We start from the raw sequence: 15165 nt of genomic DNA, 5'->3' as shown, positions 1-15165 counted from the left end.
ACTACTATGAGAAAACCATAATTCAAAAAGAGACATGTAACCCAGTGTTCAGTGCAGCACTGTTTACAATAGCCAGGACATGGAAGCAACCTAAATGTCTATTGGCAGATGAGTGGCTAAAGAAGATGTGGCACATATATACAATGGAATATTACTCAGCCATAAAAAGGAATGAAATTGAGTTATTTGTAATGAGGTGGATGGACCTAGAGTCTGTCATACAGAGTGAAGTAAGTAAGAAAGAGAAAAACAAATACATATATATGTCTATATATAAACAAATACGTATATATTCCTAAGTCACATATATGGAGTTAAGAAAACGGTACCGATGAACCTAGTGTCAGGGTAGGGCTAAAGACGCAGATGTAGAGAACAGACTTGAGGACATGGTGGGGAAGGGGAAGCTGGGACGAAGTGAGAGAGTAGCACTGACATATACACACTACCAAATATGAAATGGACGGCTAGTGGGAAGCTACTGCATAGCACAGGGAGATCAGCTCAATACTTTGTGACGACCAAGAGGGGTGGGATAGGGAGGGTGGGAGGGAGGCTTAAGAGGGAGGGCCTATGGGGGTATATGTATACATATAGTTGATTCACTTTGTTGTACAGCAGACACTAACACAAGATTGTAAAGCAATTATACTCCAATAAAGATATTAAAAAAGAAGTTTTCACAGGGTTGAGAAGCTATGAATTTAGGTAAAATCTGCTGGTGAGGTAGAAACAGAGGAATATTTTATTTGACTTTGTTGCCCCGATGTTTGCTTTTCTTTCATCAACATATTCAGAAAGGGTTTATTGGTTGCCAGCTCTGAGTTAATAATGACTCAACAGGCATGGTCCCTGCCCTCATGGAGCAAATACTAACAAACAAAACTTTTAAGTATATCTTTGGCTAAGTGCCTCAAAAGGAAGAAACAAACACTATGATATGTCAGCCAGAGTGGTGGTAGAAACAAACCTAATTCAAATAGGGGGACTCTCTGAGCAGGTGACCTACAGTTGAGATCTGAAGGATGAGAAAGACAGTCATGTAACATGTGAGGCAAGAGCACTGTCAACCAGTGAGAAGGCCCCAAGATGGGAAAGATCTTACTATGTTTAAAGGAAAGAGACCAACATGGCTGGAGCACAATTGGTCAGAGAAGTGGAAATAGATGATGTTGGAAAGATCATCAGGAGGTAGGTCATGCAAGGTGTGGCCAGCTGTGATAGTACTTTAATCTGTAAGGGAGGCGGGGCCTGGATTTTATTCTGTACATAGTGACAAAGTCCTGGCTATTGTGAAGGAAATGGACTAAAGCGAGGCCACAGAGGAGGCAGAAAGAGAAGTAAGGAGGCTGATGTGTGGTCCAGGCAAGAAATGGCCTTGAGTTAGGGTAGCTGTTGGATTTATATTTGTTTGATTTTAATGGGTTTCTCAACCTGGCTTGTGTAATCCTACCAGCATGGAGGATATGCATCAAAGGAGAATTTGATGGGGAATTTACTGCCGAAAGAGCAGTGAGTCACTAGGGTACTGGCAGGAATGCCCCAGGAATATGGCATGGATTATCTGTCCTGAAATGGTGGGCTGTAGCCATACTGTCTCCCTCAACTTTGTATACATTTGGAACATAATTGGTATTTAATACACTTTACCTGAATTGAATAAAACTGAGTAATGAAGTGGCTTTGTGTGTGTGTGCGTGGTATGCACATGTGTGTAAACTAAACCATGACTAGGGTGAAAGCTCTAAAGTGAGGAGATAATCTGGATTATTTAGTCAGACAGAACTGGCTGATAACTAAATGGAAAAATGTGATTTTTCCAGCTCTGTGAACACCACCTGACCTCCTCCTCTGACATGCCTGCTTGCTGCTGCCTACACTCCTGATATTAGAAATTAATTCCTCGGATGTGAGGCTATATCCCTTACTAAAATACAAGTATCCCGAGATAACATATAAGACTTATCAATCATCTTTGCAATAATGAATCTATCATATATTTCCTTGAAGGCAAGCACATTTTATAAAGGTTGAAAAAAGTATGAAGGCATCGAAGCTCATTGTGGAGAAAATAAGCTACTTGGGATGGGTGGAAATGTGAAGAAAAGGGCCAGAGCAGAGAAAGAGGGTGGTTTCTAAACGTTCACACTCTTTGACTCAATAATTTTATTTCTGAATGGCTAACCTAAAGAAATAATTATAAACATCGGGCAAAGATTTAGGTGCAAAGGTAGTCATTGCAATGTTGTTTACAAAAAACCGAAGCAATCTTGATGTCCAATGACAGGGACATAGATAAATAAATTCATATAGCTTTACAGTACAATATTGTGTAACTATTAAAATTATGTTTCTAAAGAACTTTTAATAGCATAGGATGAAAATCCAAACAAAAGTATATATATCTGTGTATTCTATGTATACCATACATATATAGTATAATCTCAAATATATAAAAGATAGATCTACCTAGAAAAGACTATGTATGTATTTTTGTGAGTGTATATGTTAATAGTAATGGAATTTAGGGTGATATTTATTTTCTTTTGATAATTTTCTATATTTTCCAGATTAAAAAATAAATATGAGTTATTAGAGAACATATTATAACAGCTACCCTTTCCTCCTTAGAAGCAATTTCTAATTAATTAGCCAAATTACTGCATCTGTTTCTGAAACAAATCGGACTGAACTTGAATCTGTAGGACAGTTTTTCAGAGCTGAATCTTAAAAAGATATTCCTCAAGCCTCTAAGGCACATTCCTGTTAGAGAGGTTGATGATTATGAGGGAAGGAAACTTGAAGAACATCTAAGTTTATCAGCCAAGGAACCAACCATTAGGTTATTTTCACAACATTTGAAAATGAGCTTCCTGGCATCTGGCTGGAATGACTGAAAGCTGGCGACACTGTAATGTGGCCCCTAGGGAGACACGGGTGTTCCACAGGCCACTGAGCTCAGGCAGAGGTCAATTTAAACTGTGAAACAAGGAGAAAATGCAAAAATTCCAATCAGCAGCATAATCCCTGCATTGCACCTGCCATGATACACTCCCGAAAGGAGTGTACTTCTTGCTAAGTGCAAACATGGTGCAGACCCAGGAAACATCTTTAGAAAGGCATGCAGTTCATTTCCATTTTCCCCCTTTACTCATGGGAGTGAGTGTATTTCTATTGAGGTCATTTGTATTCATTAAATGATAATTTCTGGAACACTAGGAATGAGCTGGTTGCCACATTAAGTCGTAACACAGTAAAACAAGCTCCTTAACTCCTTTCCTAAATTGTTATTTAATGTGAAAAGTGTAGAACCCGATCTTTGTTATAAATTGTCTCTTTGTCAAAATAGACAAAATTTCATTCAAATGTTAAAAGGTACAATTGGCATCCTATTTTAATCTTATGGCTTATAACCCATTAAAATCATTTATTTTGATCCTCAAGCTGTTCCAGATTTAACCAGTAGAGAAAATATGTATGTGGAGATAGAGATGTATGTAGATCAGTGGGTATCAACAAGGGGAGATTTTTTTCCTGGTGGGACATTTGGCAGTGTCTGGGGACATTTTTGGTTTTCCAGTTTTAGGGTCAAAGAAAGGGCTGATGGGAGTGTCTGGCATCTGGTGGTTGAAGGGAGGGATGCTGCTAAACATCTTCCAGCACACTAGCCAGAATTATCCAGCCCAAACGTCAGTAGTGCCAGGTTGAGAAACTTTGGTGTGTTTGCATAGATGGGGGATGATAACATAAATATGGCATAGCAATGACATCAGGGAGGAAGGTAAGTGGGAGTTTTCACATTATTTTTGCAAGTTTTCTGTAAGTCTGAAATTATTTCAAAATTTTACAAAGTCTTCAATGGGTGTAGTTGGCAGTGTAAATTGTAATACCCTGTTCTGCAGCCTAGAGATAGAAAATGACTTGTCCCTTGTTGGGAATGAAGGTTCAGCTCAGTCATTGCCCATGACTTCTGGGGTCACAGTCTTCAGGGGCAGGAAGGGAAGTCAGCAAAGGTCCCAAATGCCCACACGGATCACGGCTGGATTTGCTTGCTCCACCATGAGAAGGCACACCCCTTGGGTCGAGGCCATATTTAGAGAATTGCTGTTCTGCTTAAACTGCTCTTTTAACCTGAAGTCAGAATCTGTTGATGAAGAACCCACCCCTCCCACCTCCCCTTCTTTAGCTGCATCTTGTTTCCAGGCTGCACTCTATTTTATATATATCTCCCAAGGAATTGTTCTTAGGTCTTCTCTTGAGTCTATACCCTAGTTCCTCCAACAATATCGTGGGCTGCTCTGGGTTTGGAGCCCTGATTTCTACTCTGTGTATGTGTAGTGGAGTAGCTAAGAGGTCAGGCCCTGGAGACATTGCCTGTTGCACCTCTAACTAGTTGCACGAACTTGGTCTATTATGGAAACTGTTTGTGCCTCAGTTTTCTCAACTGTTAAATGGGAAGAAAAATAACAAACCTGGTAGAGTTTAAACAAATTAATAGATGTAAGCTGGTACAACAATAGCACATATCAAGACCTTAATAAAAGTTAGTATTCATTCATTCATTCTATAGTATTAGAATTATTTCTGCCCTTCCCACACCCATGGACAGTGCTCCTAACCTCTGTGTTGGGAAGATGAGATTGATGTATCACAGCCATCTGGGTGCTTCCTGCAGCCCTGTCTCTGGTTCTTTTGTTTCTGTTGCATTGGTTCAACTCAGTTGCTTCCTGAGACTTTTCATGCTGTGTGGCCAGCACAGTGAGTGGAACCTCTTCATCTTTCATGTCTCTGTCCCTTGCCCATCCCGTCCTCTTCTATTGAACTCTCTTTTTCCATTGACTGGATATTTCCAGTGAGCCATACACTCTAGTAAAGGCTTTGTATTATTTCATTTGCGTCTCATAAGAGCCCTGTGTGAGACGGAGACTGTTATTCTCATCACTTTATAATTAAAGAAACTGATGCTTAGAGAGGTTAACTGACTTGACCAGGACACAGAATTAAGAAGCAGTGTGCTTTTTCCTCCACTTTCCCAGGAATGAAGTACAATACTTTGAGTAGGGGGGAACCCAGAGTTCCTGCCATTTTTCTGTTTTCCTTCCCTGCAAATCGCAGAAGCTGGAGGAGACCCAAACAGATGAGACTTAGAGTTTGTTGCATGGCAGGGTCTGTGCTGGTGCTGGAACATAAAAGCAGAAAATACTTGAGTATTTGATTTGAGTGAACTCAAAATCATGCCTCAGTTATCTTTTACTGTACAACAAAACATCCCCAAACTTAGTGGCTTAAAATGATGATTTCTTGTTTTTCATGACTCTGTGCATTGCCAGGGCTCACAAGACAGCTGTTCTGCTCCACGTGATACTGTGTAGAGCCTCTCCTGAGGCTGCATTTGGCTGAGAGGTTGGCTTGGGTGTCCACAGTGGCCTCACTCATGTGTCCGATGGTAGTGCTGGCTGTTGTCTGGGGGCCTCTCTTTTCCTCCCATGGCCTCTCATGCTCCAGGGACTCTCCCCACATGATCTTTCTAGGAGGACAGCCTGGTCTTCTTTTTGTGGTTGTTGGCTTCCAAGAGAGTAAAACATGGAAGCTACATGCCTCTTAAGGCCTAGTTATAGAAGTCACAGCATTACTTCTGCATTGTGCTGTGGCCCAAAGCAAGCTACAGGGCCAGCTCCAGGAATGGTAGAAGATCGCCACCTCTTGATGTGAGGAATGGCATAGGAGCAGGGGGATGGGACTTTGAAAGCAATTTGCCACATTCTCGGTGCATCTGGCTCTTTAGCCAGAAAAATAGGGTTTGAGCACTGGAAGCCTCCTTAACCATCATCTGACTTAAACACTAGTTTCACAGATGCAGAAACTAAGACCTGGGAAGTCAAGCTACTTGGCCTTGACCAGCACAGTCAGTGGAGAAGCCAGGTTTCAGTCCAGCTTGTCTGGTTGGTATCATCACCTGCATATGCAGATGTGTGTTTAGCTCTTCTTCCTGCCAAGTTCCTGTCTGACTCAAGGCTGCCCCTGTTAAGTTTGGAGACCACAAGGGTATAGAAGAAGGGAGGGACCTGTTTTTCCTTCTTCTGTTTCTATGCTTGGTGCCTGCCCTCTATTCCTGGGCTGGGCACTGGAGTCTCCCATTAGTGCTTTGGCCTCATTGACCAGTACTGACCAGGGATGCCTTCCTCATCACTCCTCTTCTATATGTTGGAAAATGAAGTGATGCTGGGTTTTACCACGTGCATAAAAAGTGGCTGCCCAAACCCCACCAGATGTTATAAAATGAAACCCAACGTTTCATTACATAAAAGGCATTTATGTAACGTTTTAGGGTAGTCTATTATACTATAGTGCATTTTTCTAAAATCCACAATTACTACAAGATGAAATGTGTTGCTTGATTTGAAATAGAGCAGGTGAGCCATAAATTATTAATTTCTCTCAGTATAACCACAAACCTGAAAAGAATTAAGAGCTTACATTTCCCCTGATGGTTATGATGCTGTTTTGGATATTTCCAGCCTCCTGGGTAGAGGTCAGATATTTATTTTTCACTAAAGATAATATTTGTTATCAAATACAGTTCTGGGATTCCCCCCGCCCCCGCTTCAAGTCCTCATGTGGGTGCCTGACTGGGTTTTTTTTTTTTTTTTTTTTTTTTTTGCGGTACGCGGGCCTCTCACCGTTGTGGCCTCTCCCATTGCGGAGCACAGGCTCCGGACGCGCAGGCTCAGCGGCCATGGCTCACAGGCCTAGCCTCTCCACGGCATGTGGGATCTTCCCGGACCGGGGCACGAACCCCTGTTTCCTGCATCAGCAGGTGGACTCTCAACCACTGTGCCACCAGGGAAGCCCGGTGCCTGACTTTTATTGAGGGTTAAAGTAAATAAGAAGTACGCTTCTTAGATTTATGACTCCTAGAAGACCATAAATTTCCAAAGAAGAGCAGTAGAGATGCTCTCTAAGAAAATATGTTTACTTGATTCCTGTTGTATTGATTATAGATTGAATAGAACCTTTTTCTCTTCATTCTGATATTATTTACCATTTTTATAGTTTAAATAAGTAATATTTGTTTATTATAAAAATTTACAAAAGACATAAGCACACAAAGAAGAAAATAAAGATACCCCCATAATCCCACCTTGCAGTCAAGCCACAGTTAACATTTTTAGTGTATGTTCTTCCCATCAGAGAGACAGAGCAATAGAAATATAGATTGATATGAGGGAAGAGATATATCAATAGATATACATATAGATATAGAGTTTTCTTTTTAAAAATAGGATCATAAAAAAAAATAGGATCATATTGTACAATGAGTTTGCAACTAGATTTTTTTGTGTTTTGTCTTGCCTACGTGTGGCGAGAACATTTTTCCATGTCTACCACCCACAGAAGTAAATGTCTCTTGTTCTGACAGGACAGTGATATTGAAGCACTGGCCAGATGTTTGGAGTATGTACTGGGCTGCACCGCTCTAGGTGCGTAAGTCTCTTCAGATTCCAAAATATACTGATACCTACTGATTCTAATGGAATATGCAACAAGTAGAAAGCTTGGGAAGAATCTTATACATATTTTAATCCAAACTCCTTTGACAGATGAGGAGACTGAGGCCAACAGAGGTTGAATGTCTGGCGCACGGGCCAGGAAATGCAAAGAAGAATTGTTTATCCTTGCTGTTCAGTGACCCTGGGTCTCCAAGGGTGAAATCATTAAATTCAGTGGTCCACTGTGATCCAGTGGTGGCCTGGCAGGGCGCAATAATAGGTTTTACAGGTTTCTTGGGAGAGGAATCTTTCTACCTCACTGGTTCTATAGAAACACTATATTCATTCAAGCTGAAAGGACCATCACTGTGAAGGTCGGCCAGTTACTAGAAGAGATTTGATCTGAAAGACAAAGCCGAAATTTCTTTAGCATTGTTGATCTCTATAAATGGGATCGCTGTGCTTCAAGGATAAAATGCTTTTTAAAATTTTCTTCTTTTTTTAACCCAACAAACCCAACTGTGATAACTTCTAGCATTGGATGATAAATTGTCACCTGACACAGATGAAATAGCAGAAGATACAGTCTGTTATCTGTGGGTCTCACTTCCCCAGATTCAACCATCCCTGGACAGAAGCTCCTTCAACTCTGAGGGCCATCTGTATACACTGTGCTAGGCCTCTGTGTACAGGGGACTTGAGCGGCCACAGGTTTTGGTATTCACAGGGGCTCAATGCCTCAGGGATACCAAGGGATGGATGACTCTATTCTTATAGGTTCTGGGTGAAAAGTGGTGAGATTTTTTTTCTTTGAAATTTGACAGTGATTTTTTATTTTAATTTTTAAAATTATTGGTGTATAGTTGTTTTGCAATGTTGTGTTAGTTTCTACTGTACAGCGAAGTGGAGTTCCCTGTGCTGTACAGCAGGTTCTCATTAGTTATCTATTTTATACATATTAGCATATATATGTCAATCCCAAGCTCCCAATTCATCCCACATCCCCCTTCCCCCATTGGTGTCCATACGTTTGTTCTCTATGTCTGTGTCTCTATTTCTGCCTTGCAAACTGGTTCATCTGCACCATATTTCTAGATTCCACATATATGCATGAATATACAATATTTGTTTTTCTGACTTACTTCAGTCTGTATGATAGTCTCTAGGTCCATCCATGTCTCTACAAATGACCCAATTTCATTCCTTTTATTCCTGAGTAACATTCCATTGTATATATGTCCCACAGTCGTGTGACCAAAAGCAGTCCCTTCAAAGGGAATGGCAGGTATCTTTAAAATGGATAACCAACAGGGACCTACTGTATAGCACAGGGAACTCTGCTCAATGTTATATGGCAGCCTGGATAGGAGGGGTGTTTCTGGGAGAATGGATACATGTGTATGTATGGCTGAGTCGCTTTACCATGTACCTGAAACTGTCACAACATTGTTAATCAGCTATACTCCAATATAAAATAAAAAGTTAAAAAAAAAGGGAATGGCAGGAATAAAGATGAAGTTTTCAGGAGTGCCATCATTCACCACTATTTTGTTAGGAGTTTATGCACAATGTATAACCTTTTTCTAGCATATTCCACATCTCTGTGTGAGAAGCCTCACTTATAACACAGCTCCCCGATTTTTTCTCCTGGCCATCACCTTGTGACTTGTTTAATTGTACATCAGTAACACTTATGAGGTACAGTTATCCCAAGTTCGAATTTGCAGACCAGGAGGGCTGTCCTTTGGCCAAGCACTCACTCTCTCTCTGGACTTCAGTTAGACTAGCTCAGTAATTTTCAAACTGGGTTCCTTGGGGACCTCCAGGGGCTAACAAGTGGAGAGGGAACCCTGAGCAGCACAGGGACAGAAGCCCTGTCTAACATGGTGCCTGGTGCAGAAGAGGCCCTTAACAAATATTTTTAAATATTTTAAGGGAAAGTAGATGCAGACTGCTCCTTTCCCAGCTTCAACCAAAATAGTTTCACTCTTATCTGTTTTATAAATTAGACTTCTACATAAGATTGTGTTAAAAAAGATTTCACTGCAAAAAAACAAGTGCTGGATTGGATAGATGATATCTAAATTCCCTTCTAGACTATATGATTTTATAAAAATGAGCTTTAGGAACATGGAATAAAAATACACATTCATCTGGAGCGCCACTAAAGTGACAGCAAAGGAATAAAGCTGATATAAACCCTCAGAAACAAAGGGAACAGGGAGGAGATGGGAGCCAGGTGAGTGCTGTTAGTGAGTTTGGGAAGGCAAAAACCTGATGGGTAAGTGGTGAAGGATTCAGGGACAGAGAAAGGTGACAGCTAAACTCCTAAGTGCGTGTGGGAAGGTGGAGAGGGAGGGGTGGACTGGAGGTCACTGACTTGAGGGACAGTAAGCTTTTGAAACACCCGTTTGGGGAGGTACTCATTACAGATGAGAGTATGATGGCTTTCTGGATTCCAGGTGCTTCTCTGTCTTTGCAGAGAAGCCGTGAAGAAATCCCCTCACGTAGTCTCATCGGACATGAGATTGCTCAAATAGACAGTAGCTGCTTTGCTCTAACCACATTTTGGGAGATTCACCAGCTGCAATAATGGTTAGAGCTTATTAACTATCATGGCTGTTGATATACATCCGAATGTTAACAGGATCCAAGGGACAATTGAAACTTCAATATGTCAGAGTATAAGCCTTGTCACTTAAGCAGGAACCTTCCATGCCTGAGCCATGCTTCACTTACAGGCAGCGTCAGCCTATGCATCTTGGAAATATCCAGTTGCCCGTTGAGCATGACAGGTTTGTAATTATCTTCCACAAACATTTTCAAGAGCTTCTTCCAACCCTCAATAAGAGAGGAGAGAACAACAGATGCAAATGTCCTTCTGGTTCTTTGGACCAAGAAAGTTGTAACTTTGTAGCCCTGAAAATGCTGCTGGTGGCCGGTTTACCCCAGACTCAGTGAAACAGGGACAGTGATGCCTCCCCTTCCTGTGTCACTGGGGAGTGAAGAGGGTGAATGAGGTAGCATTTGTAGAGCTTCAAGAGATCCCGAATTAGAAGATGGCTTTTTGAATTCAGGTTCAGTATCTGAGTCTCCTCTGTACATCAAGGTCAGGTTAAAGCCTTTACACCAGTGGTTCTCACACTTGAGCAGGCATCTGGATCACTTAGAGCACTTGGGAAGATGCAGGGGTGCTGTGTGCCCCAGAATTTGTTTCTAACAAGTTCCCAAGTGATGCTTATGTTCTGGGTGCAGACCACACTTTGAGAGCCATGGCTTTAATGCCCTTAAGCCCTGAGATTCTTATCGTGCACACCCGCCCTAATTTATAACTCAAACAAAACATTATACTAAAGTATAAAATAAAAAATTTATTTCTTAAAATACAGAGATCTTGCTTATAAGCCAAAATGAAAACAGCTTCTTCTAGAATTTTTTTTCTCTCTTTTTGTGGTGATGTCAGTGTGTGCTGGGCTATCTGGCACTATATACAAGAGTTACTGAGCTTCCTTGGAACCAATATTGTATTTTTTTTTTTTCATCCTCAGCATCTGTACCAGACATTTAGGTGGGTTCAAGACACTGTATGAAGACTCAGATGTTGAAACTTATTTGGAACATGGTCCCAGCCACCAAGTGGGGTCCTGGACAAATCAGTGCAAAGCTTTGTAACAACATCACCCACTAGGTGCTTCATTTACACATGGAGGACATATCCTCCCAAATGGAGGCACCTCATTTCTGAAGCCCTAAATTCCCCTCAACATTTCCCATGGGGTATAAGAAGAAAGGCCTGTCATGAACAGCATGCTACGGGATCCCAGGTAGAATTAGGAGAGGAAAGGAGAACAAAACATTTTTTTAACAGCACAGGAAAGGCCAGAAATGGGGGCTCTTGGGGACAGCCAAGAATGCGGGCAGCAGCCATTTCACTGAGGGCAGATACTTCAAAACATGAAATTTCCTTGGTTGAAATGTGCAGTCTCTCCCCCCGCTTTCTTCCCTACAAATGTTTATAAAGCACATATCATAAGCCAGGTATCACACAGTGATGGAGAAAACAAGGTACCTGCCTTGATGAGCTTCCAGTCTAGTCAGGGAGGCAGGTAATTACAGGGCACTGTGATGAGGACAATGCATACTGGGAACAAGGAAAGTGGAGGGGAGGGGTCCACTGTGGGCGTGCAGCTGGGGCAAGGCTCCACAGAGGAGGAGGAAGCTTGTGATTGCCTGGGTCCATGAGGGCAGGACAAGGTCTTATTCATGGCAGTGTTCTCAGAGTCTAACACATAGCCTGGCACACAGTAATTTTCAATAATCGTTAGATGAATGAATGGAAAGGTGAGTAGAGTGGCCAAGTGGTCAGGAAGAGGAAGTGTCCTCTAGAAAGGATTGAGCAGTGGAGGGTTCAGAAGTATGAAGCAACTGGATGTATTCATGGAATTATCAAGAAGGCTGGTGCTCCTGGAATGTAAGGTGTGAGGAAGGGATCAGCAAACCTGAATACACAGGGCCAGGGCCATGGGGAACCTTGGTGCCAGGTTAAGGAGCTTGAACTTTATCCAGTGGACTAGGATACCACTGGTTCTTAAGCATGGTCAGAAAAGATCAGCTTTAACAAACAATAAGGACGATGCTTTGAAAGAAGGGACTTGAGTTGGGGAACTGGTAATGGGCTTTCATTCCACAGACCACAGATGGTGTTGCTATAGTAACTGTTCAGGCCCATCACTAGCCAGTAGGGACAGAAGATGACCTTTGTTTTCCCCTAAAAAAGAAAATTCTGTTTCTGTGTTTCTTAGTAATCAGATTATGAACCAAGGCAACATATGAAGTTTAGCACTTTTTAACGATTGGGAAATTAGCTGTACTTCTAGAGAGAAGTCATCAGCAGAATGATACAAGTTGGGTGAACTATTTGTAAAAAGGCTTGTTTTGTACATCCAAGCAGGATGTTGTCACAGAAGTTATTAGAATACAAGAGATTCTTCCAAACCTCTCTGCCCATTATGATTTCTTTAGTGTGTTGACATGTCTGATCAGTTTGGCTTTTTGAAAATTGTTACCCTTCAAATCTTCCATTGAACCCTGGTAATTACTGTTTAATCTCTACTAAACAATGTGACTGATACAGACCAGAGAAGACATCAGGGTTTCTGAATCCCTTTGAAACTTCCTTTGCTTAAGCTCTTCAAACTTAAGCTCTTCAAGCTGTTAAATGTAGGGATGACTGACAGCCATTTAACCTTGCGCTATTGTGCTTTTCACCTTGACAGAAAAGAATTTCTCATAATAATTAGAGTGATTTCAACATAGTGTCTTATCTTTGGTTACTGACACATTAAAACCACTGCATTTGGGGGAGAGGGGGGATATTTTGGATCAAAAACCACTTGGATCATTTTGATGTGAATGCACAAAATTTGCCACTATCCCTTCTATTTATGTCTTACAGAAATTTAATAGTTTCTAGAAGTTCTTTAAAACTTGAAAGGCTGCAGTAGATTCAGGATTAGTGGCAATTTACAGAGGACCTGCTATGTGTCTGCTACCATGCCAGACACATTCATTTGGCAGATATGTAGTGATGGGAAGGAGGTAGAGAAAGGCTTTGTAATTTAAATAAATTCCTAAAACAATATTATTAATCATTCTTAGTAGCACACTCTTAGCAAAGAATGTTCTGTATATTCCTATTACCTAAAAAAAAAGCTTCAGGAATCAAGTTTACCTAGCTAAGAGAGAAACTCAGCAATCGTGCATTCCTTCATTACTCACACGTTAGGATTTCATCAAAGTAGATGAATGTAGAGGAATGGTATTAGGTGGCAATGATGTGTTAGGTCTGGATCCTGCTGTTAAAGTTTTATGATTTCAGAATAGAACCAAGACAAGGGCCTAAATAGCCATACAACAAGAGAGTAAGGATTCAGAAAGTGGGGAGATTGTCTTTAGTTGGGGGATGGAAGTCATCAAAGACGTTTCAAGGAGAAGGCAGCATCTGAGATCATTCCTGATATGAGAATAGGTTTGGCCATAAGAAGGTGGGGAGGAAGGCCCTGAAGGTGGAAGGGACAGGACAGGGAGAAACACAGAGACAGGAACCTCAATACCACAGTGTTCTCATTACACTGCCTCCATGGAATGTTTTAATGTCTGATAAGACAGTTATCCTCTAATTTTCTTATTTTTTCAAATATTCTTATCCTCTGACATTCATTTTCCCACGTGAATTTTAAGATTCTTTATCCATCTCCAAAGGACACCTACTTTTTCCTATTAAGGTCTTTACGAACACTTAGCAACACTGTACTCTTCTACGGTGACCATGAAGCAACACAACAAACAATGATTTCAAAACTGGTTTTAAGGGACTTCCCTGGTGGCGTAGTGGTTAAGAGTCTGCCTGCCAATGCAGGGGACATGGGTTTGAGCCCTGGTCTGGGAGGATCCCACATGCTGCGGAGTGGCTAAGCCTGTGCACCACAACTACTGAGCCTGAGCTCTAGGGCCCGTGAGCCACAACTGCTGAGCCCTCGTTCCACAGCTGCTGAAGCCCACGTGCCTAGAACCTGTGCTCTGCAGCAGGAGAGGCCACTGCAATGAGAAGGCCGCACATCACAGCAAAGAGTGACCCCCACTTGCTGCAACTAGAGGAAGCCCGCACACAGCAACAAAGACCCAATGCAGCCAAAAATAAAACTAAATTAATTAATTAATTAACTAAAAAAAAAAACAAACAAAAAACTTGTTTTAAGGTAAATGCAGAAACATTTTTCATATATTAGTCTCTTATCCTGACCCTCTGTAAATGCTTGGTGCCTAAACTATGGCTGCATTAATAACTACTCAGAAACGCAGTAGCTGAAAACAACAGTAGTTCTCTATTACCTCTCGTGGTTTCTGCGGGTCATGAATCCAGGGGCGGCTTGGCTGTGGGGTGCTGGCTCAGGTTCTCCTGCGAGGTTGTAGTCAGATGTTGTCAGGACCATGATCATGGGAAAACTTGACAGGAGCCGGAGAATGCCTTTCCCAGGCAACTCACTCACTCACACAGTGAGTTGGCTGGGGCCTCAGCTCCCCTCCACATGGAGCTCCTCACAGGGTGGCTTGAGCATCCTCAAGGCCACTAGCAATGGACGTGGGGTGTGGCTACTAGGCTGCCCCTGGTTGGGGCCCCATCCCTGCCTGGACGGACTCCTCAAGCTCCACTCTTCCTCAATACAAGCTTCTGATAGTAAGTCTGGGGAGGACATCAGAGGCTGGCCGCATGCCTGCACCCTGACAACACGGAGGCTGGGAAGTGACTGTCAGGCATCTATAGCTGCTTTAGTGGGAGCTGGCCTCTGCCTCACGAAGGAGAATATTCTCCTAAACAGGAAAGGGGAATGTGAAGCCCAAAATAATAGTGACTATCTACTATGGTAATGAACTTTCTTGTGATAAGGATAGACCTTAAAAATGCCTAGAGATGTGAAGAGATGGCCCTGGCAGTGTCCTATAGAAACAGCTCCTCTTTCGGTTTTCACAGGATTAGATGATCCAGGTGGTTATTCTTTAGTTTATCTTCTGTGCTGCTGACTGCAGAGGGAGCTGTTTCCTTCAGCAGCAGTTGTCAGGATTGACACTCTAAGGAAAGGTGAGAAGCTGTCCTGTGCTGTCACCTGAACAGAGC

General features: G+C 42.0%; 1 protein-coding gene across 1 annotated transcript in view; it reads left to right on the top strand.

Moving 5' to 3' along the window:
- The window catches only part of NEK11 (NIMA related kinase 11), a 240650-nt gene that overhangs the window by 172139 nt on the left and 53346 nt on the right, over positions 1 to 15165 (top strand). The window contains 1 exon segment of the mRNA XM_067033804.1: positions 7421 to 7481. Within this exon segment, the coding sequence (XP_066889905.1) occupies positions 7421 to 7428 (8 nt within the window). The 3' untranslated portion in view covers positions 7429 to 7481.

This window comes from Kogia breviceps, chromosome 5 (assembly GCF_026419965.1).
Source record: "Kogia breviceps isolate mKogBre1 chromosome 5, mKogBre1 haplotype 1, whole genome shotgun sequence".
In the NCBI taxonomy this organism is placed as follows: domain Eukaryota; kingdom Metazoa; phylum Chordata; class Mammalia; order Artiodactyla; family Physeteridae; genus Kogia; species Kogia breviceps.
Note: the sequence above shows the minus strand (reverse complement) of the source record. Positions and strands in the feature narration are given on the sequence as shown.